We start from the raw sequence: 23,266 nt of genomic DNA, 5'->3' as shown, positions 1-23,266 counted from the left end.
ATAAAATAAGTAAATGTGGTCGAACCTGCGTGTTCTGCGTGGGTATCTGCAGCGCCAGCGCCATGCTGTTGGCGTCGAAGTTGTCGTCCAGCGCGATGAGCGCGCCGTGCACGCCGCTCTCCGACAGGTTGTTCGCGTACTCCTGCAGACAGACAGGCACTAAAATTGTCAGTATGCAAAAAAACGAGGTTCTTTAGACCACACAACAGAATAAAACTTCTGTAAAAAATAAAAACAAAGTGCCATCTCTGATTCTCAGGCATAACTACAGCGCTAAAGGATCTTGAAGTATGAAAAAAATTATTGTTTCAAAGTTCTCTTAGAACGCCATCTATTGGTAGTTTAAAATAACAAACAGTTTCACTATGCCTATAGATGGCAGCATGCATCTTAAAAAACTCCCCAAGTCAAGCGTGCGTACAGAAGTTTTAGTTCAAAACCGTATAGGTAAAAATAATTGAATCAGACACGCCGCCGACGTGTGGCGCCCTCTGTCGAGCTCACCTTGAGGTTGATGGCGATGAGCCACTGCTGCAGCCGCTCGTTGGTCCACACGAGCACGTCGCGCACGCACAGCTCGGCCGCGCGGCGCCGCTCCTCCAGCGCGCGCACCGAGTACCCCACCCGCTTCAGACACGCCGCCGACGTGTGGCGCCCTCTGTCGAGCTCACCTTGAGGTTGATGGCGATGAGCCACCGCTGCAGCCGCTCGTTGGTCCACACGAGCACGTCGCGCACGCACAGCTCGGCCGCGCGGCGCCGCTCCTCCAGCGCGCGCACCGAGTACCCCACCCGCTTCAGACACGCCACGCCGAAATGTAGCGACGTTCTGGTCACAAACAAAAACAATGTGAAAAAGAAGTTATTGTGACAGTTGTAAACAATGCCATAATTGTCACATAACATTAGTTACCATGTTGTGAAAAAGACTGGCGGTTTACTTGTGTCATCAGCAAATATCAAAATAGTCCAAATGGAGTTGTTATAGCAGTCTTATCACAGTATAATTTACGGCTATTGAAGTCAATCTTCATGAAGCCGTAGAAAGGATAAAGTGTCACCTGTGAAAACTGTCGACCATCTTTAGCTGCGTGCGCAGGTCTCTCTTGGTGAGGTGCTCCAGCATGCGCGCGTCGACCAGACACTCCATGAACGTCGTCCGGTACTGCGGCAGACCTGCCACAACAAACGATTGTTACAAGAGGCACATACAAAAATATATTGGAGATATTAATGTACCAGTTGGACTATGCATTGTTGGTGACTCTAGCATTTAATTATATAATGATTTATTTATTTTGCTATCATCCGCGAAAATTCGGCGAACCCATGCGACAACGTCACCCAGGTCCGACAAAATACTCTCTACGTACGTTTCACCCCGAAACCGGAGCATCCTCAGGAGATGTTGACTCTACAACGTGCAATTGCACGTTGTAGAGTTGGGCTATGAAATATTGAGTTCATCTTTATTCCAAGAATTTTTCAGTAGCAGTAAGGAAGTTCGCAATGTTATCATTCATATTGTTATGAGAATGTTCCTATTTAATATATTATGGTAAAAGACAACTCCTTGAATACCGGTTGGCGCCCGGGCGCGGAGTTACGTCACGGTGACTTGTCCGTGCGCGCCAAGCGGCGACCGGGCGCCTTCTCCCCAATGGACTAACTAACAAAAACCTGTAGGTGATGAAAAATATACTTACCTAAAACATTATAAAAAGTCATATTTTAATAACTAAAAGATGGCCCATATATCTATCAGTATATTCCCGTTTACAGAATGATAACATATTTTATCATTCTGTAAACGGAAAAAAGGTGGAAAAAAGTCATCGTGTCGTATCGTCGTCAAGATGTCGCTCGGTCGGCCATTAATAAAGAAAATAGACTATTTCAACTACAATTATCCCAGTGACCTAAGGAGGGCAGCCACACGTTGCCGATCCACTCGTGGTTCATGTCCCCGAAGGCGAGCGCGGCGCACGCGGTGCCGCGCGGCGCGGACGGTGACGTCAGCGACACCATCTCCTGGATCGCCAGCCGGAGCTTTAGCCGGTGCAGCGGGTTGCTGATGCCTGCAAAGTAAATAACAGTACTATGAGCATCATCATCATTAATTTATTTCAGCATTGCTAACAACTAATCACTGTTGAATTCTTTGTCTTGAAAGTGTTTTTTTCAGAATGAGAAGGATTAGAATAATACTCCACCATGCTGGCCCAAAATTCAAAGGAATGAAGGTTTCCTCACGGTTTTTTTGCTTTACTTATTTGAGACGTGTTTAATTTCTTAAAATGCACATAACTCAAAAGTAGGAGGTACATGCTCCGGACTGGTTTTGAATCTTGGCCGTACGAATCAATCGTCTGAAATCGTGCGAAATCGCAGTCTCAGTCCAATTATTGTATAGGACCTGTCTCGCTAGACGTTACTTTTCTGTCAAAGAATATGATCAACGATCTAATGCGATTATAAAAACTGTCTCTATAGTATCCATGTTAAATAGTTGTAATCGTGTTCGTCGGTTAAAGAGCCCCGTAAAAATACCTTTTTGTGTAATTGAATGGTGTAAAAAACGGGCAAAAACTTCTAGTTTAGTATAAGATATATACTAAATCTAAACTCGTTTTCTTCAGAAAATGACAGACAATTTTGTTCATGACTATGAGTACGATACAGGTCCTTCTGTAATTGGTCTGAGATGGCAGTGGTCCTATCTACAGACAACTTCAGGCCCGTGCCACAGCTGCGGCGCTGCGTGTGCACTCACCGATCTCCCGCTGTATCTCCTGGTCGGAGAGCGCGCTCATGATGGCGCCCGACTTGACGTTGGCGCGGCAGGCGGCCACGTACCACGCCGGCATGCCCACCCACAGCTCCAGCCACGCCACCACCGTGGGCCCGTTCCACAGCGCGAAGGGCGTGCCGGCGCGCATCGCCTCGCCCAGCAGCTCGTGCCGGTAGTCGCGCTCCCTGCAACAAACGCACCGCTCTGAGGCGACGTCCGTGGACTTCGCGCAATAACGCGCATTTGGAATTCAAGTATGTTTTATCAAATGTGGAGTAGAATGTCGCCCGCGGAGTTTGCGCACTCGCGCGCTATGTCCACTTTAATACGACTTTAATCCCCCTATCAGGCGATGCTTTTGCGCTCGCTCAAACTCCCCCGGGGACGCCGCTGAGGTTCCCTAAGGAGCTTACGGCACTTATACAATCAGAAAAAAAATGTTTGCGTGTCTGCAGAGATTATCTGAAAATTACAGGAATAGAAAACAAGAATTTTTAAACTTTTAATTATTTCTGAGGTGCCTGCGCTTAACTAAAAAGTAGAATCTCTTTCTCGTCGTATACTTACTTGGTCTTAGTTCTCGCGTAATCCTGGTGCTGTAAGGGAGCGGGCATGTGTGACGAGAGGCCGTCCGACGACTCGTCCGCCAGTGACGAGAGACCTAAGGACGATGCTGACGCCAGAGACCTTGGACTTTGACCTTGTTGGAGCTGAAACACAAATTAACTAACATGAGCATGTACAGTTTCCACATAAACCAATACGGGCGGTGGGAAGCAAAGGCGTAAAGAATAACTAAAGGGTTAGTAAAAGACAAATATCACAACACAGTAGACTATCATGTTTGTCTGTAACCATATGATATTACACAGAAACGATAGCGTAAATATAGCTGTCTTTCATTGCAATGGGACGAAAGAGAGAACTGTACGGAGACATATGTAGATGGGAAACCATATGCATATTTTTGTCGACAAGCAGAAGTTCTGCGTTTCGATCTGAATAGCACTTTAACACCCGGTATATATTTAAAATCGGTAAAGGGTAGGTATTCTGGTTCAGCTAGTCTTCCTAAAAATGTATCCTCCAAAGATTACCATTCTCTTCTATCTTTTGCAGAACGAGTCCCGCTATAATCCTGAAGACGTCCTTCTATCTTAGTTCGTCAAAAATTACTATTAAAAAACCATCCAACTTACCGGCATACCAGCCTTCTCCTTTTTGCTAAAGAATCTTCCTAAAGAGCTTTTGATGCCGCGTTTCTTCTGCTGGTGCATGGAGGCAATAGACACGGCCGAAGCCGCGGCCGCAACCCCCCGAGGCAGGCCCGGGGAGGCGCCGCCCCACGCCGCGCTGGGGCCCGTGTTACTGGCCACACCGCCCAGCGATTCTTGACTCGAACTGTTATAGTTAAGCTATGTTAATTACAAACATGGCTAAGTATAGTCAAGTAAGCGGAAATTTAAGGAAACTTGCATCAATGCCCAAAGGCCAAAAATTTACATAAACGTTAAAAACGCCATACTACCAACGCCAACTAAAAAGTATTTGAAATAAAATACGCGTACGATGTACGTATTGTGTGTGCATAAGTGACAGGTACAAACATAAAAGTCTATAGTAATATATATCTCATAATCTTTATATATATAAAAATTTCGTATCACGTGTTTGTCCGCGATGGACTCCTAAACTACTAAACCGATTTTAAATTTGATTTGCATTCCGTGTGCATTTTGATCCAACTTGAAAGATAGGATAGCTTACTCAATTTATAGTCACAATATTATTTTATTGCAAATTATTTGTCTCTATATATATAAAAGAAAGTCGTGTTAGTTACTCCACTTATAACTCAAGAACGGCTGTACCGATTTAGCTGAAAATTGGCAGGGAGGTAGTTTAGAGCCAGGAGAAGGACATAGGATACTTTTTTTTTTGTAGGGGTAGGGTAAGGGTAGGGGTAGGATAGGGGTAGGGGTAGGGTAGGGTAGAGGTAGTTGTTGAAAGTTTACATCGAGTTTCACGCGGACGAAGTCGCGGGCGGGCGGTGGCTGGATTTTGTTGAATGTGAGCCGAGTGTAGCGTAGTGTGTGAAGTTAGGAACGGACGAACACCTGTGTATTGGGATCCGAGCGAGGCTTCCAGACATTATCGACGTCCTGGGCAGCGTGGAAGAAATGGTTAGCATAAATGTTATTATCTAGAGACTGAATGATGCTATTACACATTACATATTATGCTATTGCATATTCCATGTTTTCCCATAATACATTTTGACTAAAAGTTAAATATTGCATTATTTATGCGCTGTATTATTAATGTTCGGTACATCGCCAGTGGCGTAATTATAAGGTGGAAAGACTACCACTGGGCCATCCATGGCTTGAAGGGACCCCGTACGAGGCCGTGACCTTAGAAATAATTTAACATTTTAAAAAATGCAACGTGACGGTAATTCTGGGGTCTCATCCAACACTGAGAGGTTCTGAGATCGATCACAGTCTGGACTATTATCGTATCCATTCACTACACCGTTTTTCCAACTAAGTAAAGGAATGGGAATATTGGCCATATTTAACAGTTTAAAACGACATACCATTGAGTTTTAAAAGCGCCACCTACTATGACACAGCACAAGTAAGCCGAGCATCAAATCGGTTCAGTCTTTTAACAGCATAATAATTATGAACTAAGTAGTAGGAGCTGGTGAAGTAAAGCAAGTCCGACACGACAGATGGCGCTGTTAACCGCAACGAATTTTAAGTTTCTCTTTCATGTATTATTTTATTTTTGAAAGAAGTTTTACTTCAGTCGTCTGATAAACACTAGTTTTTCTTTGAAAGAAGAAAGTGAAAACCCGGTCAAGTGGTGGGTTATAAACCAACTCACGAGTCGTAAGGCGAGGGGTAGTGCGAGCGCAGGCGGTCGCGCTCGGCGTGCAGCGCGCGCGCCGCCCGCTCCAGCCGCAGCGCGCGCGCTCCGCCCACGCCCACCGGGGACTCCGCGCCCTCGCCCACCACGCCGGGCAGCTCCTCACACAGCTGCAGCTGAAACAGACAGACACATTTTTTTTCTTTTGTAAAGTGCCAATTTGGTACTTCATAAGATAATGATAAATACGCGTGGTGTCTGTTGATAGTACTTCAGTGTACGCGTGTAGTAAGCGTGTTTACGACACTAAGCTTAAGTTAAGCTTACGACACTATCTAAATAATACGATTTTTTTAGTATACACAGCAAGTTATTGAAACAATAAATATCTATCTATTCTGGTTTTCTTTCCAAGCATTAGCTACTAAATAAGTCTATGTGACTTAAATAAAATAAAATATATTTTTAGGCATCCCAATGTAAGACTATGTCATTCCTACAAATCAAAACATAGATATAGGCCTAATTATAAAATAAATTAAATCCATACTAAAAATAATGACAAAAAAACTTCATTTTATCCTAAAATGCTACCTTATTTTACTGTATAGTTTAGGAAATTCATAATTTCGATATTATCTACCAAGACTACAAATTGATAGAAGCTGACGCTGCAAAAGCATGTGGTGAGTCACAATTATGGGCAGGATTGTGAGAAACGTGACAAAAATGTACACAGAATAGGATTAGACGATATAATATTAACAAAGGGTTAATGTAGTACTGCTGGCTTCAAATTAATGAGCTAAACCCAGCAAGCAGAGAAAAACAAACATATAAACGGGTGAGGTAAACTCTTCGAAGCAGAGTAGTGAAGTATTGCGAATAACGCACAGTAAATCGTGTTCTAGGCTCAAAAAGGTTTTCTGTAATATATAAGCTAGGCGGGTCAAATAAGCCCGATGGCTGTAATAAGAGACAATAAAGACTACAGACATGGTTGGTAGGATAAACTTTCAAAAGAGGATGGGTGGTCAGTAATGCATAAGATAAAGCTTAAACTGAGGAACAAGTTGCAAACAATTTGACCTGCGCAGACGGGGTAAGTCAGGCAAGAGAAGTAAACCTGGTTATGTCAAAGATGTAGCTCAGATTGGGGCACAGGCTTACAATTTGATCTATCCAAACAAACTAAGGCAAATCGAATAAACCTAGTAAATTCTTAAACGCGAATGAGACGTAGTAATTTGCACATAGGGTAATTTGGGGCAGGCTACATATAGTTCTGTATAGGCGAGGATAAGCAGGGCAGGTCGACTAAGCCTGACGCTTAGAAAAGCTGGCACGGTGTAGTGATACACACGATATAGGATACAGGTCCGTCCAGATTCCAGACAACAAGTCGAACACACACAGTAAACTCTCAAACGCGGACAAGGCGATGTAATTTGCTTATAGGATAATTTGGGGTGAGGGCTGGAAACAATTTGATCTATGCAGGCAGGGCAGTTCGGAGGTAAAGTAAACCTGATATGTTCATAAAAGCTTCGGCGCATTCGTGCCCACGATGTGAGATACAGGCTGCAAAAAATTGTATCAGTGCAGGCGGGTTAAGCCGGGCAGGTCGAGTAAGCCTGATGCTCAGAAAAGCAGGCACGGTGCAGTGATGCGCACGATATAGGGTAGATTGGGGTACAGGCGGCAAATAAATAGGTCTGTGCAGGCAGGGGAGGCCGGGGTAGGCCGGGGTAAGCCGGGCAGACCGACCTGGCTGGAGGGCAGGCTCTCGGAGGCGGGCGCGGCGCGGTAGTGCGCGTGCGCGGGCGACATCGACGCCGGCGCCTGCGCCCATCGACACATTTTACAATACACATCACTAATCATACTATTTATCTTATATATTAAAAAAAAGTCGTGTACGCTATTTATAATTCAAGAATGGCTGGACCTGAAATTTTTTTGCAGGATTTGGCCGACAATTCGTGGAGAGGTAGCGTAAGGGTAGGGTAGGGGTAGGGCAGAGTGACGCATTGTAGGGTAGGTGTAGGGTGGGAGTTGAGTAAGGTAGGGGAGGGGTAGGGTTTCACGCGGACGAAGTCGCGCGCGTCCGCTATCTAATTATAACTCTCGTTCATTTCAGGGTTAGCTTTTACAAAGCAGTTTTAAAACGTCCGGTTATAAAGCTAGGTCTAAAACTTAAAATTAAAGTTAGGAGGGTTTCAAACGTCTTACTTATTAGAGAAAAAAATCCTTTTTATTGACACAATATATCCAGTTCATAGTCAATATAATTAAATAGCCTATTTAATAAAAACATCTCAGTTTGCTGTACAGTTTTACAATTATTAGTTATATTTTCATAATTGTTCTATCATAGTTTTAGGTGAGAAGTAAAGTAAAGAAGTGCAAGTATTTTGGCATTACATTACTAGCCTCTCTACTTTAAGTATATAATAAGATTTTATTGATGTATATATGCAAAGCGTAACCCTTTACCAGTTTTCATACCATTTTTTTAAATTTCCTCATTTAATTAAGATCTAGTATGTAGATCTTATAAATGTTTCCTACATGATAGTGGGCTCAAACTACTCACCGTATGGTACTTGTGATGGTTGGGTCGCGACGGCGAGGCGGCGGGCGGTGGAGACTCGCCGCGTCGTGATACCACGTTCATATGCTCGTAGCTGCCCACCTGTGTACACAGCATACAGTTGCAAATTCTTGTTTGTACATACATTATTAGAAGCATTTGTCAATGACAAATATATAATCCAGTTTATTTAGAAGTAAGAATGTGGTCGCTATGAAGGTCAAATATATCGAATAATTGAAACATCATCTGTGGTTGGACAAGGATGTGGGGTATGAACAACAACAATCATCAACCTTCAACAATAACAAACTTCAACAATCAACAACCATTGTGAAAAGGAATTCCCATTTTAAAACCAGCATAAAAATTAAAAATAGAAAAGGTAAACAGCAATGGCTCAATTCTAGAAGTTGTAAAGTCCGTTTGACGACTAATGAGGTGCTGGCGACAACGCGAAATTGTCTGAGGGTAATTAATGAAGAATGCATTTGTCGGTATAGCCCACACCCCTGTATGCATATTATGAATAAGTTATGAGACATTGACCTATTGTCCTAACAAGCTCTAGATTATGAGACAAGGGTAAGAGACAGCAGTTGGCGAAGACTCACAACACTCACTCTGGACTCCAGCTCCTCGGCGCGCGCCTCGGTGCTCTGCTTCTCCTCCTGGATGAGCCGTATCTCCGTGTTGATGGCGTCCAGTTGCTCCTGCAGCATCAGCGCCAGCGCCGCCGCGTCGGTGTGGCCCTCCGCGCCCTCCGACTCGTCGTTCTGATCACAAACAAAAGCTTCATGCCTCATGTGTGCTTTATAATCGGGTGGACCTGGCTTAGATAATCAGCAGAGCTAACGTGCGCCTTACAACATAGATCTCGTGAAGAGAAAAAGTCGACTGTCGAAGTTGGTCGACTGTCTTTTTTCGTCACAAGTCGTCGTGGGTCACATGTTGAGCCTATAACTCAGGTTTCATTCATCATTATCTTAACAACAGCCTATAGACGTCTACAGGTGGACATAGACCATCCTTGGGTCTTATTCTGGCTAATATTTCTTATCGGAAATAACGTATATAACCAGGAGAACCTGATTTAGATAACCAGCTGAGGTTAAAGCCATCGTTATCTTAACATGGACCGTCTGTAGGCATTTCACCAACTAACAGTCCTAATCCAACAACGCTGTGACCTTGTACTATGACTTCTTCTTCTTCTTTCTGGGCCGTTTCCGCACTTGGCCACTTGTACTATGTTTAAAGTGTTGTTTTCTAACCGAGTGGCCCAAATAACTTGCTCTAGCTCAAGTTACTTATCTTCGATTAAAATCTTCATTATTTTAATATTTACATTAGGATATGGACATATGACATGAGACCCGTTTCATATTATCAGTCTTCATAATGACAGTTCAAAGAAAGAAAGTCAAAGATTGCTGCGCTTTTTGGTAAGTCGCCATCATAACACTAGTTCGAAGTAATAAGTGGCAGTCCATTCAGGAATTCCAATTCGCTATATTATATTTAAGTTAACATTACGTACGAGCTAAAAGTTACGTCAATTATAAAAGTGTACTAACTTCCGCGTCGCTGGCGACGTCGTACGCTTGTTGTACGTTCGCAAGCACGTGCGCCTGCGGCAACTTCTCCCACGAACCGTCCAGCTGAAACATTAATGTATCCTTGTTCACATATTTGACAGTTAGCAATCCGACCTATCACGTGACGAAAGAAACAAATGCTGACCAATAGTAGCGGAATAAAAAAATATCGCTCCCTCTTTTGTTTCATCGCAAGGAAAGCGACAATAATATTTTCAATTTAGCCGCTATTGTTTGATAATGTCTATCTCGTGACGAGATATTTCTGCTCTCGTCTGCTGAGTCCAGTGATGTCAGTAGTCAAACAAGCGTGCTTTAGACCACACGACTGAAATACAAGCTCTCCCTGTCAACGTCAGTTCGTCTCACCCTATTACACTTTTCGTAACGCATTCACTAGTGTAGCTTTCATGTAACACGTAGGAGCGAGTGAGTCATTAGAACGGTCGACTTGTGTCGTCACGAGTCGAGTTAGTACGAAGTGTTCCGTGAGTTAGGTGGGGAATAGTGGGAAGTTGAGTGCGGGCTATTTAGGCGACTAGTTCGTTCTTATTCACGTTCGATACGTGCAAAGCTTTTATTAGGTAATTATTTTAGGATAGGCGGGCAGAATGACTTAAGTGAAGAAGGGGAGTGTTAACTAGTTTTAAAAGACGTCTTTAACCCTACATACGACGGTCACAAGTCCGGGACTTCACTTCAAGGTCATTCTTTGCCACTCGAGGGTTCATTGGTAACATTCTTAGTGGGAATTGTTAAGACCGGATAGGTTTGTTTTGAATAATCGTATTTTGCTTTTTAAATCCGCAATGTCAACTATGTATGTATGTTTTACTTCATAAATCGAAAGATGGAGCTAGTCATTCTGTGCTAGTTCTTACTTGAGCCGTGATAGCCCAGTGGTTATGACCTCTGCCTCCGATTCCGGAGGGTGTGGGTTCGAATCCGGGCCGGGGCATGCACCTCCAACTTTTCAATTGTGTGCATTTTAAGAAATTAAATATCACGTGTCTCAATTGGTGAAGGAAAACATCGTGAGGAAACCTGCATACTAGAGAATGACGACGACGACTTACTTTAGGTTGGAAGAGCGCGCCGGGCGGCGGGTGCGGCGCGTGCGGCGGCTGCGGGCCGGCGGGCGACAGCGAGCGCGTCAGTGCGTCCGTCTGCTGGATGTTGAACGCGATCTCGGCCTGCAGCATCTGACGCTTGAGCTGCCACAACATTGCACTCGTTACTATTGAGATTAGTAGTTAGTTGTCATTCAAATCTATAGACTACAAAGCCCTTGAAAAAAATTTACCTGTGAAGTGAACCAACGTGAATAACGCTTAGAAGGCTGTTACTATATCAGAATATACCTCTGATCACTATGCCGTCACTTCTGAGCGGTACAGGTGAGTACGCGAGTGAATGAAATTTTTCAGGTACAAATGATGAATTACGACTAATTATTAATGTACGGCTTTGTTATAGTGTTAAATATGATTAAAAATAAATGTCGAAAAAATAGTGCCGTAATAAAGTAGTGAAAAAAATCGCCATGAGATAACTTTTTTTTTTGTCTTCAAGAGATGTATTTTGACACACCTTAGGCAAACACCGTTTTTTATTTAAGTAACATAAGAACAACTGAGCCACTTATATAACTAATGTAAGTGGTTACGAAGTTAATTTGGCTGTCAACAAAATTAATTGAGTCACTAACAAAATATTAACCCACGCACCTGTTCAGTTTCCATTCTCCACTTGGCCAGCTCCTTCAGTATCTCCGCCTTCTCCGACAGCAGCTCGTCGGCGTACTTCCTCGTCTTCTCCAACTCCTGCGTCAGCGCGTTCTTCTCGTCCAGCGAGTGCATTCTTTCCTTGAGGTGTACTTGTAACCTGTAATGGAGAAATGCACATTTATAATATTTTATAATCCATGAATCTTGTAAATAATATTAACACAAAGACAATTTTAATACTGCGTGACTTGACAGGTAGCAGCGACAGTGATTGGCCACTATTTTGTGGTAGAGGAAACACCTCGAGCAGATCCCAGGACTTGTGACCTCTTTAGAATACATAAACACTCACTTTCCTTGCCCGACTCGTTCTCCATGCCCACACTAAACAATTTATGATCTATAATTACAACATAAAGTATTACCAATAATTACAGCACAAAACATTATTAATAGTTAATTTTTAAAAACAAACATTATTGCACAAAATCAATAACGCGATTAACGGCGTGACGGTGTCCACGCTGCCTAGCAAACAACTGAGCTTAAGTCATCAAATAGCCTTTTGTTTATTCCAACATTGGTACCGCCCCTCACAATAACATAAATGATGAATGTTAATACCACCAATAATCAAGGAACTTGTAACAATTGGTCCTATTTAACTTAATACGATGGATTTAGATACAATCATTTTAAAGAATTTCTTCTGACGAATATTAAGTGTTTGATTAAGGTAAGAAAACATTTGCAATATAAGTGAAGCCGCTGGATCCAGTCACCCAACGCGCCTGAACAAGTGGTCAGTCAACACAAGCCCACCTGTCGTTGGACTCGGACAGCAGCTTGTCGACGGTGGCCGACAGCCTGGTGTTGTGCTCCTCGTTCATGCGCAGGCGCTGGTTGAGCCGCATGAGCTCGGCGTTCTTCTCCTCCACGCTCGCCTCCAGCCGCTGGATGCGGTCCTCCGCTGAGCCGTGCCGCTCTTGCGCCTGCAAACATGGAAACGTATAGTATGAAATGGCATTTGCAGTTTGTTATTTTTAGTCCCCCACTATTTGCTAGAAACAGCTTTTGGCAGCTTTTTGAATGGAGGAACATTATTTTGTGAGATTTATTGCAGCGCTATTCAGTAATAAGAAAACTATAGAAGAAAGAAGAGTTCATAACAGCGTTTAACTAGACCTTCACAACATCTTGTGATAATGATTTACTTTGACAATCAGAAACATGACCAAAATGAAATCTGTGACCTTGAAATATTTAGAATTTATCTTGTAATTGACCCTCTAGTGTCAACGCCGTTAAACTTCATCAACCTTTCAGAATTTCTTTCCTATAAAGCTCCGATACCATTACTATGACTATGAAGTATATATAACTTTTAGTGGTTGATTGGCTTAAAGATTTCTCAAAAGCTTTCCCAGATTAAATCAACTTGCATATTTTTCTCTTTCGTATGAATATTATAATTAAAGGTAGAGTTTTAACTGTAGCTACTTGATTATTCTACGGATATCGTATTAACGATATATCTAACTACGTCACCGTACCTACACGTAACTACATCAAAGCGCATGACAAATGGACGTGAGTCTGATACAACCTGTTTACACTCTGACTTTCAACAACAAATATTCAAAAGCTGTATTTTAATATTGTTGGCAGTTTGTCAGCATCATCAGAGTCTACTATTCACGTCACGAAAGTAATTTTTATTCGCCTCCTAGGATATTAACCTTTTAGGACAATATTAAGTTTTTGCAGTTATATTTAAAATATTTAAATAAATTGGGTTCAAAAATAATGCATCAAGTATTAGTCAGCGTGAATTTCAGATTTGTAGCATCCCACGGAAACTCTTAATATTCCAGGATAAAAAGTAGCCTATGTGCAATTCCAGACTACAATCTATCTGTGCCAGATTTCATCAAAAGCCGTATAGTAGTTTTTGTGTCAAAGAGTAACAAACTTCCACACCATCCACCATCACAAACTTTCGCATTTATATCAGCCGGAATAGTTGAAAATCTTGCGAAAGATTATTGTGAAAGGCTTAAGGTTCCACTTTCGTGACGCGAAAAGCGAGTTCCTCACCTGATTGAGGGCTTCCATCCTGGCTTTGAGCTGTTCCTCCATCTCCGGCAGCGAGGACATCTGCGCCAGCTTCTGCGTCGACAGTTCCAGCTTCTCCTCGATGGCGGCTATCTTCTCTTCCTGGAGCTGCAACGTGGAGATGACGGTGTGATGGGTCACGTGGTACGCGCAATGGGCTGCGACTAGTTTACTGTTACTCTACCTTACAACTGTTATTTACTAAATGATTGCGTGATTAAAGAAATGTAATTCCGTGTTCCGATTCCGTTCGATGAATAATACTAAGTTTAACCTCGGAGCAAAAACTCTGGCGTCCAATTATCTATCATTTGTGAATTGTCTCATTGCAATATATTTTTAACTGTATTAGTGTGTGAGCAGGAATTTAAAACACATTTCCACAAATTGGTATTAGTCATACCTACTACAAAAAAAAATGTCTGTGAAACATAAGAGGTAGGAAATGTCTCTCTATGAAAACGATGATTCCTCAATGCGGCAAAAGTAGAAGTCCTATTGAACGGAAACTATAAGCTGACATTCTACTTAAGTCTCTCCTCTCTAAGCACATGAGGTCCGTGTGTCTGTGTGTGCTCACCTTGAGTTGTGCCTGTTTGTGCTGCAGCTCCTGTTCCAGCTTCTCGTTGAGGTCGTGCAGTGACGTGGACTCCCTCTGCGCGTTGAGGTACCTCTTCTCGAGGGTTGTTATCCTTTCCTCCTGGTACGGAAACAAGAAGCGTTATTTAGTGCTCAAAACGTACTTATAACATTTGTAGTAATTATTTATCTGCCTGCGTTGATCTCTTGGTTATCCTATGTGGCTTATGGTCACAAGATTCTGGGTTTCAGTCCCGGGTCGGGTTATGAAGTATTTAGCTTTTGTTTCTTGTAAGAAACAGTAACAGTTTGGGCTCAGGAAATAAGAAAATTCTCAGGTATGTAGATTTACTCACGATGTGTTTCCTTCACCGTTTGAGACACATAACATTTATTGTTTTCCTTAAAATGCACACAACTGAAAAATTAGAAGGAAGGAGGTGTATGCCCCAGGCCGGATTCGAACATACGCTCTGCGAATCAAAGGCAGAGGTATATTCAGTGGGTGTTAATTAAATTATATACTCTGCCAAAAAAGGAATGAAATGTTAACCTGATCTTCCTTCTGCGCTACGTTCTCCCTCAGGTCTCTCTGTAGCTTGGCGCACTCTTCTTGTTTCTTGACAAGTTCCTTTTCTCCTTTGTTAAGTCTCTCTTCTAGCTCTGTCACTTTGTTGTTCAGTTCCGCAACGCGTCGCTGCCATGAACTTAACTCTGCTGACTGAGGAGTCAATGTCGGAAATGTTTAAACTTGATATTGCAAGACAATTAAAAAAAAGAAATGTGGCTCGAGAGATCTAACTATAGAACAATCATGTGTACTTCGGTATGTTAACTATGAATTCAATGTAATTGTTCTAACTATACTGAATGACATAATTATTACATATGATGTTGATCATTTTTGTGGGAACTACTTTTTGTAATGTATTCATATGTAGTGATTGATTACGTTTAAATTCATACAATGTGTGTGTATTTAATAAGTAACACTAACAAGATTTATAAACATGCACAAAGGTAAAACAAAACTAAACGAAGATAAAGACAAGAACAAAACGTAAAATGAAATTTAAGTTCATTCTAAATTATGATCATTTCATGCACGGCAATCTAAAAATGCCAAACAATGCTCTATGTATGAAATAGAAACAAATATTAAAAATAAAAGCTACATTTTTAAATACCTAACAAAAAACAGACAGGCACATTAGTTCCACAGGCGATGTGTTAGTGTTTAGTGAATGCGTTACAAACATTATCAACAACGGCTTTCTGCACGACGTTGTTAAAAGTATAGACTATAGTTGATTTCATAGCTGAGTCTTGGTATGCGTGGTACAGCGGTGGCGGGTTTGACGACAGAAGGGAGCGAAAGGGATGCGGATGGCAACACGCGCGCCTGGTTATGTGGGATGTCAGCAGAAACGCCACATTACTTATCCTGCACACATCTCCCTATTTTATCGGTCTTGGGCGCGAGTCAAAGCATGGTAAGAGGCGCAGCGATTATTGGCGGCGAGTAGCATGTGTGGCTTCAGCAATATAAAGAAGAATGTGCTTGTTTCTCTCTCGACCCCTCTGTCAATATACCCCGCACCCCTGCACCGCGCAGGCGAGGACTTAGTCATGTACTTTGCCTATAAATAAAATTTGGAATAATTCGTGGTTTGGGTGTTACAAAATTCTTGTTAGTGCAATGATGACCAATTAAACTAAAATGTAGAAACGTGTTGCCAATTAACATTATCATGAATCATGGGTATCGTATTGAAAGCGTTGTATTGATTGTTGCTAGAGAAAGGGCACACTGTGATTAGAAAATCTCAAGTCGCCGGTCATTACGTTTTATTATTGCAGTTACAGATCACTAAGTGAAAGTTTAGAACAAAAACGTGCAGAACCTTACAAAATGTAATCAGAGAGGTTCAAAAGAAAAATAATATAAGGGAAAATGTGGAATTTGACGACGGCTTGAACGTTGATTATTTATTTAAGATAATTATAAAATACATTTCGGATATGCCGTTCACATTGTGTATAATATCATATTCTAAACTATTATAGTTATTAATATTTATCGTGACCGAAATTGGTAATTTAATTTTGTACATACCATAAATAATAGAGCTGTTTAAATTCTAGTTTAAATATTCAATTCAAAATTAATTTCATTAGAATGAGGGTCAATTTGTAAGCAGTTTTCATACAAATATTTTTTTGTAGGAATTCTATTCTCCCTACGGAGGAGATCCCGGAATGAAAGCATTAATTTGCTTTACACAATAAGTATTTTACCTTTTTTAATATGCCGAAAAGAAATGATTTCTTTAATCCTATATGCAAACAATAAACTATCATATCAAAATATAGGTATATTAACTTTAATTTATTCTGAACAATGAATAAATAATTTAATTCCCTATTCTCCTCAAACTCTCCGGAACATTTCAAGATATGTTGAATCTACAGTAAATATTCCATCGCAGAGTCGAACTTTAATCAAAATTAGCTTCTGACTAAGATAGAACCTAAGATAGAAGCAGGCCTTTAAAATATTAATTAATTCAAAACATGAGTATACAGCGACTCGACAGATCGTATCCCAGTATGCCTTAACCTCTACAAGTATCAAAACTGTCAGCGGCTCAAATGTCATACGAGTATAATCTGTATCCAATATGGCGCTGACCTGTTTAGCGATCGTGTTTTGGAGCTCAGTGAGTTTCTTGGTCTCCGATTCGCCGTTAACACTACTTTGTTCCTGCGACGACGACCAAAATAATATAAATTATAATTGTAAACGTTCTCTCGCATTCAGGATTGCTTTTTTCCAAAATATTTATCGAAAATAATAACTAATATCGACGAGCTAAACATTTCCACACCCAAAATTTCTTACCCTCAGATATCTTCAAACTTTTTACTGTAACCTTAAAACCTTTTGTTTGAAGAAATAAAATCACTAAAAAATTATTTTTTTCAGAATTAATTCTCATTACAAATTATAATTACTTCATGAAAAAATAAATAAAAATAAGTTAACAAGTAATTTAAGACCTAATAAGATAAAGAATATACAACTCAAAAACAAGTCAAGCAATCCAGTTTCATTTTCAGGAATAACAAGAATTTAATTAGAACTTCAAAAGACAATTCCTTGAAGAAAATAGAAGGACAAGTAATTAATTCCTGTTGTGCGAGAAGACGCCCAAAATTATCATGCCAACTAAATTAGTTATCGTTTCGCTAGGCAAAACTTTCTAATAGCCTCTTTTGTTTTACCCAATCCGTCTTTTTAGGACTCGGAAAAAGTCGCATTAATTATGATAGTACGTACATAATTAATCTCTATATAAATAAAATAGCTTTGAGAATTGAGTAAAACAGCACTGTAGAAACTAAAACATCACATAATATTTTCTACACAATCATTCACGAAGCATTTAAAAAGTTTTAAATGTAAATAAGTAAAAGAAGACAGTTTTTTGTATTGCTGAGAAAAGTGTTTTTAGTGTGATTACATAAAAATATTTATTATTTTTTTATTATTAGTGCATTTATCTTAAAATTATTATATTAAACTTTTAATACAAAAACAATATTTTATTATACGCAACATTCACTCATAAATAAGTGTTTCTCTAGCATTTAACGATATTCTGCTCAATATTTAGATTTATTAAAAGCTTATAGTAAATCGCTTTGAGCCTCATTATGTACTAATATGATAGAGAAAATATTTGATTGTCTGTTTGTTTATTTGCGTAGAATAGGCTCATAAACTACTTCGATTTACTGAGACTTAAGCGATTTGAAAAATTTCACTGTTGGGAAGCTAAACCATCCTCGAGTGCTATAGGCTATTTTTTATCCTCGTATTCGTATGTTAACGAGAACCACGCGGGTAGAATCGGGCTTCATCTGTTAGTAATAGAATAAATATAATAATGTCTACATTAGTTAACTAAACAATGTAGAATTTCTGCTACATTATTGAATTTTATTTGAACTAGTATTCGGTATAAATTCACCACGGTGATTTTACTCGTATTATTGCTAACAGTCTATTTTCATATTTATTTTATTCGTTTATTAGTGTATAAGTATATTGAAAGTGTATTGAAAGTTCAAGTAAACCAAATCGAACGCTTCAGTAAGTTCCACACGTACCTTAGTCTGCAACTGTTCGCCGTTCTGTTCGGGCGAGCCGGTTGATACGGCGCCGTTCTCCTTCGGCTTTTCTGATTCTTGCGTACCAGACGCTTTGTATTGTTGTAACTTATGGAAATTAAAAAAAAAGCATTTTATTGTTTTAATTCGATTTCTCCTGAAGGAATAGGAATCTTACGCAACTTATCCTAATATCTATACCAATAAGAACACTGGCTGCATTCTCGCCCAAGACAGTCAGGCTGGTCTTTTGCGCAAAAAATGAGCCAGCACATCTGACACCAGTCGAGGTAACAAACCGCGGTAAAATAACTCAGAGATTTATTTGGCACGAATTTAAGTTACGAACGCCATTTCAAATGCTAGCGCAGTTATGGGGCGATAGAGTCTATGTGATAGTATTGAAGCGCTAAATCACTTGACCAGACTTGAGTCAATTAAGAAAATATAAATTCCTAAGCTATGTAGAACTGAGTAGCAAAAAGCTCAATTTAATTTCATATTATCCTATCTACATCGCTTACTTTATTACATAAGGAACACGATGTTATTATCTTATAGATGCAGTGATCCCAATGCAATAGTTCTAAATCATAAAGACATAGATGGTGCTACAATCGTAAGATATTTAAACTTACTTCTTCTTTGGTTAAGGTTAATTCTTCTTCTAAAGCTGTATTTCTTTCTAACGCAACTCGTAATCTTTCTCGAACCTGAAATACAACAAGTATTTGTATTAATTTCAACGTAGATAATGAATTAATTTTCTTATAAGAAGTAGAGACAGTGTGTAGTTCATAACAGATGATGATACGAGTAAACACTAAAAACTACACATTTTCATGTGCAAGAAACAAGGGAGATATGAAAGGATATAGTAGTACGGGAATGAGGCGTGAAGATACGTATGTATAAATTGAAAATTCAGTAGACACACCTTCTCGTCGAGAGCTTTGTGGTGTTCGAAGAGGCTCTTGAGCGCCTTCAGCACTTCCACCTCCGAGGAGACGCCGGACTGCGCTGCCGCCTGCCGCTTCACCACCGTCATGCGCAGCGAGCGCTCGTGCCTCGACACTAGGCATTCTAAGTGTTCTAGAAGTAACTGGAATTTGAAAAGCAATGCATATTATTATTAATATGTTATAGACTAAGCAGCTTTCGCTGATGCGCCTGTATTTGCTGTTAAATATGTTTATGTGGACGATTATTGAAAGCATTTAATGATTTTGCGGTTATCAAATCCTCCATCCAAATCCAAATTACTCCATTACTGAGGAAGTGTTTAAGCCTAAGGGGTTTAGATCTACACCTTAAGCGGGCTTATTTGGAGCTTAAAAACTGTCAGTAAGTAAGACCTCTTACTTACTGACGGTTTTTACGCGGTATTGTACCGGAACGTTAAATCGCTTGGTGGTAACTCTTCGCCGATAGGGTGGTAAGTAGCCACGGCCGATGACTACCATCGGACTAGACTAAAACATACTAATCCCAGGATCTCTCTGTTGAACGCCACAGGACTACCAACAGGGCCAGAGAGGTCGTCACATCAGGAAAATCAAATTTATTTCGAAGTTGTACAAGTGGTGTCAATAACACCGGTTCAAAAAAGATCACAACATACGTCGGCCAGGATTACCGAAGGTCCGGAAGCTTTTGATACGTGTTAACGAGTTCATTAAAATCGTACGCAAGCATTTTTGTTCCCCGGTGGGAAAACTAACGAGCCCCTGAACCGGATCATTAAAAGGAAATAAACGAATCTTGATACTCAAATCATTATTCGAGAAGTGTACAGAAAAACATACTTATCCAGTATAATTAAACAGAATAGAATATGTTGTACCAATATCTGACACCTATGTCTTTGTCAACAACTGATACACATCCACACTTAATGCGAAAGTAGGTCTGTCTGTCTGTTACCTTTTCACGACTTAATTACTCAACCGATTTGGATAAAATTTGATATACAGATAATTAGGACTTTGGGAAAATCCATGGTTCCCGTGAACCATGGATTAAATACGAACGTGAAATAAATTATAGTACTATAATAAGTAGAGACTGTGAAAATGTTCATACACGACCAATCAAAAACAAACAAACAAAAAATGGTCTACGTAATGTGATTTATGAATCCAATCATTAAAAAAGTACTCTAAATTTACAAATCTCGACGAAGGTAGATGTTGCCTTAAATTATTATTAATGTACCCGAAAAGTGCCAAAAACTTGTGATAGCGTAATCTCCGCAATTATCCGCGAGACGGTGAATTGTGCGGCGGTTGCCAGCGGATATGAACAAATGATCCCCCGGTGACGCTCTTTGTGACATTTGCGGGCGTTTATTGCGGAACTGGAATTGGGAATTACGGCATACCACTCGTATTGGGAAAGAATAAAGGGAGCGGTGACGCTGTATCGGTATCGGGCTCATAAATTTTTATGGTTCATAAATGATGAGGAACGTATTATTTAAAACAATGAGACCCATCGTTACAAGATGTCAGCTGGTGTGCCCTTGGGTACACCAAGGTTAATTTTCGGTTCAATATTATACACACAGCTCTACAGCTCTAAAGTTATGATGGATCAATAAAATATAATAGTTAGGATGTCTACAAAATTTATTGCATTCGAAGTTTCGTCACTAGTTTGAGATCTATCAGCAGCGAATACGGCTTGACATTATACAAAAATTACTCACCTGATAAATAGAAATACAACCAGACTATCGCAACAACAAATACAAAGAACACGATCAATACACTTGGAATAAAACGTCACCGATACGTAGACATGAAGAATTCAAGAAACAAATCATCAAGCTTGAAAGGAACTCTGAAACTTTTCGAATCTAGGTAAATGGTTCTTGAATCATTTAGCAAGGTACGGAGAATTTTGTAAAATCTTTTGGCATCAACTCATATACTCGTACGAGTATTTATCACATTTTGTATCTTAATCATTTTGAATTTTTTGTCAACACGTATGAATATGCTTGGCTCCAATGGACTACCTTGTGACATATTATATTTAAACATAGCTAATGGATTAAGGATTTCATTCAGGATTGTTAGCTAAAATGAAACGCTGAAAGGTTAAAGATATCATCAAGCACTAGTTTAGTAGTAAAACATTTAAGATACATTCCGTGCGTATATATTTCATGACTTGTGTTGTCATAACTAATACAACTAAACATAACTAATACAGAAAATTAGAATCTTATCAGAATTGTAGAATCTTTAAACGTGTTTCGTTTATATCAAGCAAGAATACTAGAACAATAAAGAAAAGACTTTCAATAATCATAGGCAAAATTATCTGGTATATTGCACAACTGCTTTCATTAGAAAGAAAATATTTATTTGAAAGACTTACTCTCGTATTGTTTCTTTCTGCTTTGAGTTCTGATATCTCCTCTTCTCTTTCTAATAGCTGCTCTCGCGCCTGGTTGAGCTCCTTTGTGAGTGTCGCGAATTCCTGGTGACAATAAAACAGAAACTTGATTATTTATATATTATAAACACACATTGCTTAATTAAATTTGATTAATATTCATTCTCATTTCTAAGCTAGCATAATGGTATTGTTTTCTAAAAATATGTAATAAACAACTCTTGAATAATCCAGTATATGGTAGCAAATTGTGAATTGTATTCATTCACGGCTGATCTTTCATCTGATCTGAAAAAAGCAGAATAAATGTATAATAACATTAGGTATATACGAGTACCTCAAATATAACTCAAACGATCGTAAAATCTAAATCTATACTAGACATTTGAAGAAGTACACGAGTTTCTATGTATATGTACTAGTCTTCAAGAAGATTGAACAAAAGAATCTAAAGACCAAATTAGCCGTCCTCGGCCCAAGCTAATATTGGCGTTTAAATCAATAAACGATTTTCAAGAGCTTCTCAACTTAACCCAGACGAACAGATATCAAAGCCAACTGAAAACTCAAGAGAAATCGGCGAATGTTTCAGAATGCTAAGTGTGCCATTAGGCTTTGATTTACGGAACTGTAAAGATGGTACCAAGTACTTAAGTAATACTTGAATTTATTTTTGTAGAATTGGACCACACTTCTACAAAAATAAATTCAAGTATTACTTTTTTGTTCCAGATGCTATCAGAATCAATTTTTGAGTCTTTTTCTTTTGTGGAGTGTGTGCTATCCCGATAACTTAGCCCAAGGATTACATAATCAACGTCATCAACATCACATCAGCCGATAGACGTCCACTAAAGGACATAGACTTTTCTAAACACCCCAATTCTAGGCTGTCTGCATCCAGCGACTCTCTGCGTGTCGTTTGATCATCAGTCTACGTGGTGGGTCGACCAATACTAAGCTTTCCGGTGCGGGATCACCGCTCCAACACCTTTGGATCCCCAAGTCCATTGGGTACCTTAATCTTTCGCTAATACGCTTTTTCTGATACGCTACATTGTTATAATATCTAGATTTTGTTTTAATTGAAATAAAAATTCTTTTATCACAATAGGTACACTAACACAGATGGTCTTTTCCATTTAAGTCTTCCGATAGTTTCATCATTCTGAACCTGGTATACCAAAACAAAAAGCAAATACCAAAAAAATCCACGTACGAGTAAAAGTGACGCATTGATGTCGAAGGATGACATTTAGTGTACAAAAAGTGTAGCAAACATTGCGATATACGTGCAATAAAAGAGCTCCCGGCGAACCGGGGCAACAATATCAGCGATGTCGCAGCCAGGTTTACTATCCACGCACACGCGAATTGTGATGTGATCCAAATATACAATGATATGGATCGCTGTA

The 23,266-nt window shown here is 39.9% G+C and overlaps 1 protein-coding gene across 6 annotated transcripts in view; it reads right to left on the bottom strand.

Annotated features, from left to right (window-relative positions):
* The window catches only part of LOC112044486 (liprin-alpha-1), a 178,780-nt gene that overhangs the window by 11,227 nt on the left and 144,287 nt on the right, over nt 1–23,266 (bottom strand). Inside the window, exons 2-24 of one of the 6 annotated variants that reach the window (XM_052885083.1) lie at nt 21,834–21,935; nt 19,387–19,551; nt 19,088–19,162; nt 18,450–18,557; nt 16,969–17,040; nt 14,830–14,997; nt 14,278–14,397; nt 13,680–13,805; nt 12,405–12,574; nt 11,583–11,739; nt 10,932–11,069; nt 9,835–9,936; nt 8,872–9,033; nt 8,261–8,359; nt 7,432–7,506; nt 5,683–5,840; nt 3,990–4,191; nt 3,358–3,500; nt 2,773–2,975; nt 1,919–2,077; nt 1,061–1,175; nt 672–828; nt 26–142 (exon numbers count right to left, since the gene is read on the bottom strand). In XM_052885083.1, coding sequence (XP_052741043.1) covers nt 26–142; nt 672–828; nt 1,061–1,175; nt 1,919–2,077; nt 2,773–2,975; nt 3,358–3,500; nt 3,990–4,191; nt 5,683–5,840; nt 7,432–7,506; nt 8,261–8,359; nt 8,872–9,033; nt 9,835–9,936; nt 10,932–11,069; nt 11,583–11,739; nt 12,405–12,574; nt 13,680–13,805; nt 14,278–14,397; nt 14,830–14,997; nt 16,969–17,040; nt 18,450–18,557; nt 19,088–19,162; nt 19,387–19,551; nt 21,834–21,935 — 3,093 coding nt within the window. The remainder of the gene's footprint in view (nt 1–25; nt 143–671; nt 829–1,060; nt 1,176–1,918; nt 2,078–2,772; nt 2,976–3,357; nt 3,501–3,989; nt 4,192–5,682; nt 5,841–7,431; nt 7,507–8,260; nt 8,360–8,871; nt 9,034–9,834; nt 9,937–10,931; nt 11,070–11,582; nt 11,740–12,404; nt 12,575–13,679; nt 13,806–14,277; nt 14,398–14,829; nt 14,998–16,968; nt 17,041–18,449; nt 18,558–19,087; nt 19,163–19,386; nt 19,552–21,833; nt 21,936–23,266) is intronic. The other 5 variants (XM_052885084.1, XM_052885085.1, XM_052885087.1 and 2 more) reach the window with 5 other exon arrangements.

This window comes from Bicyclus anynana, chromosome 13, assembly GCF_947172395.1.
Source record: "Bicyclus anynana chromosome 13, ilBicAnyn1.1, whole genome shotgun sequence".
NCBI lineage: Eukaryota > Metazoa > Arthropoda > Insecta > Lepidoptera > Nymphalidae > Bicyclus > Bicyclus anynana.
This window is presented reverse-complemented; position numbering and strand designations above follow the sequence as displayed.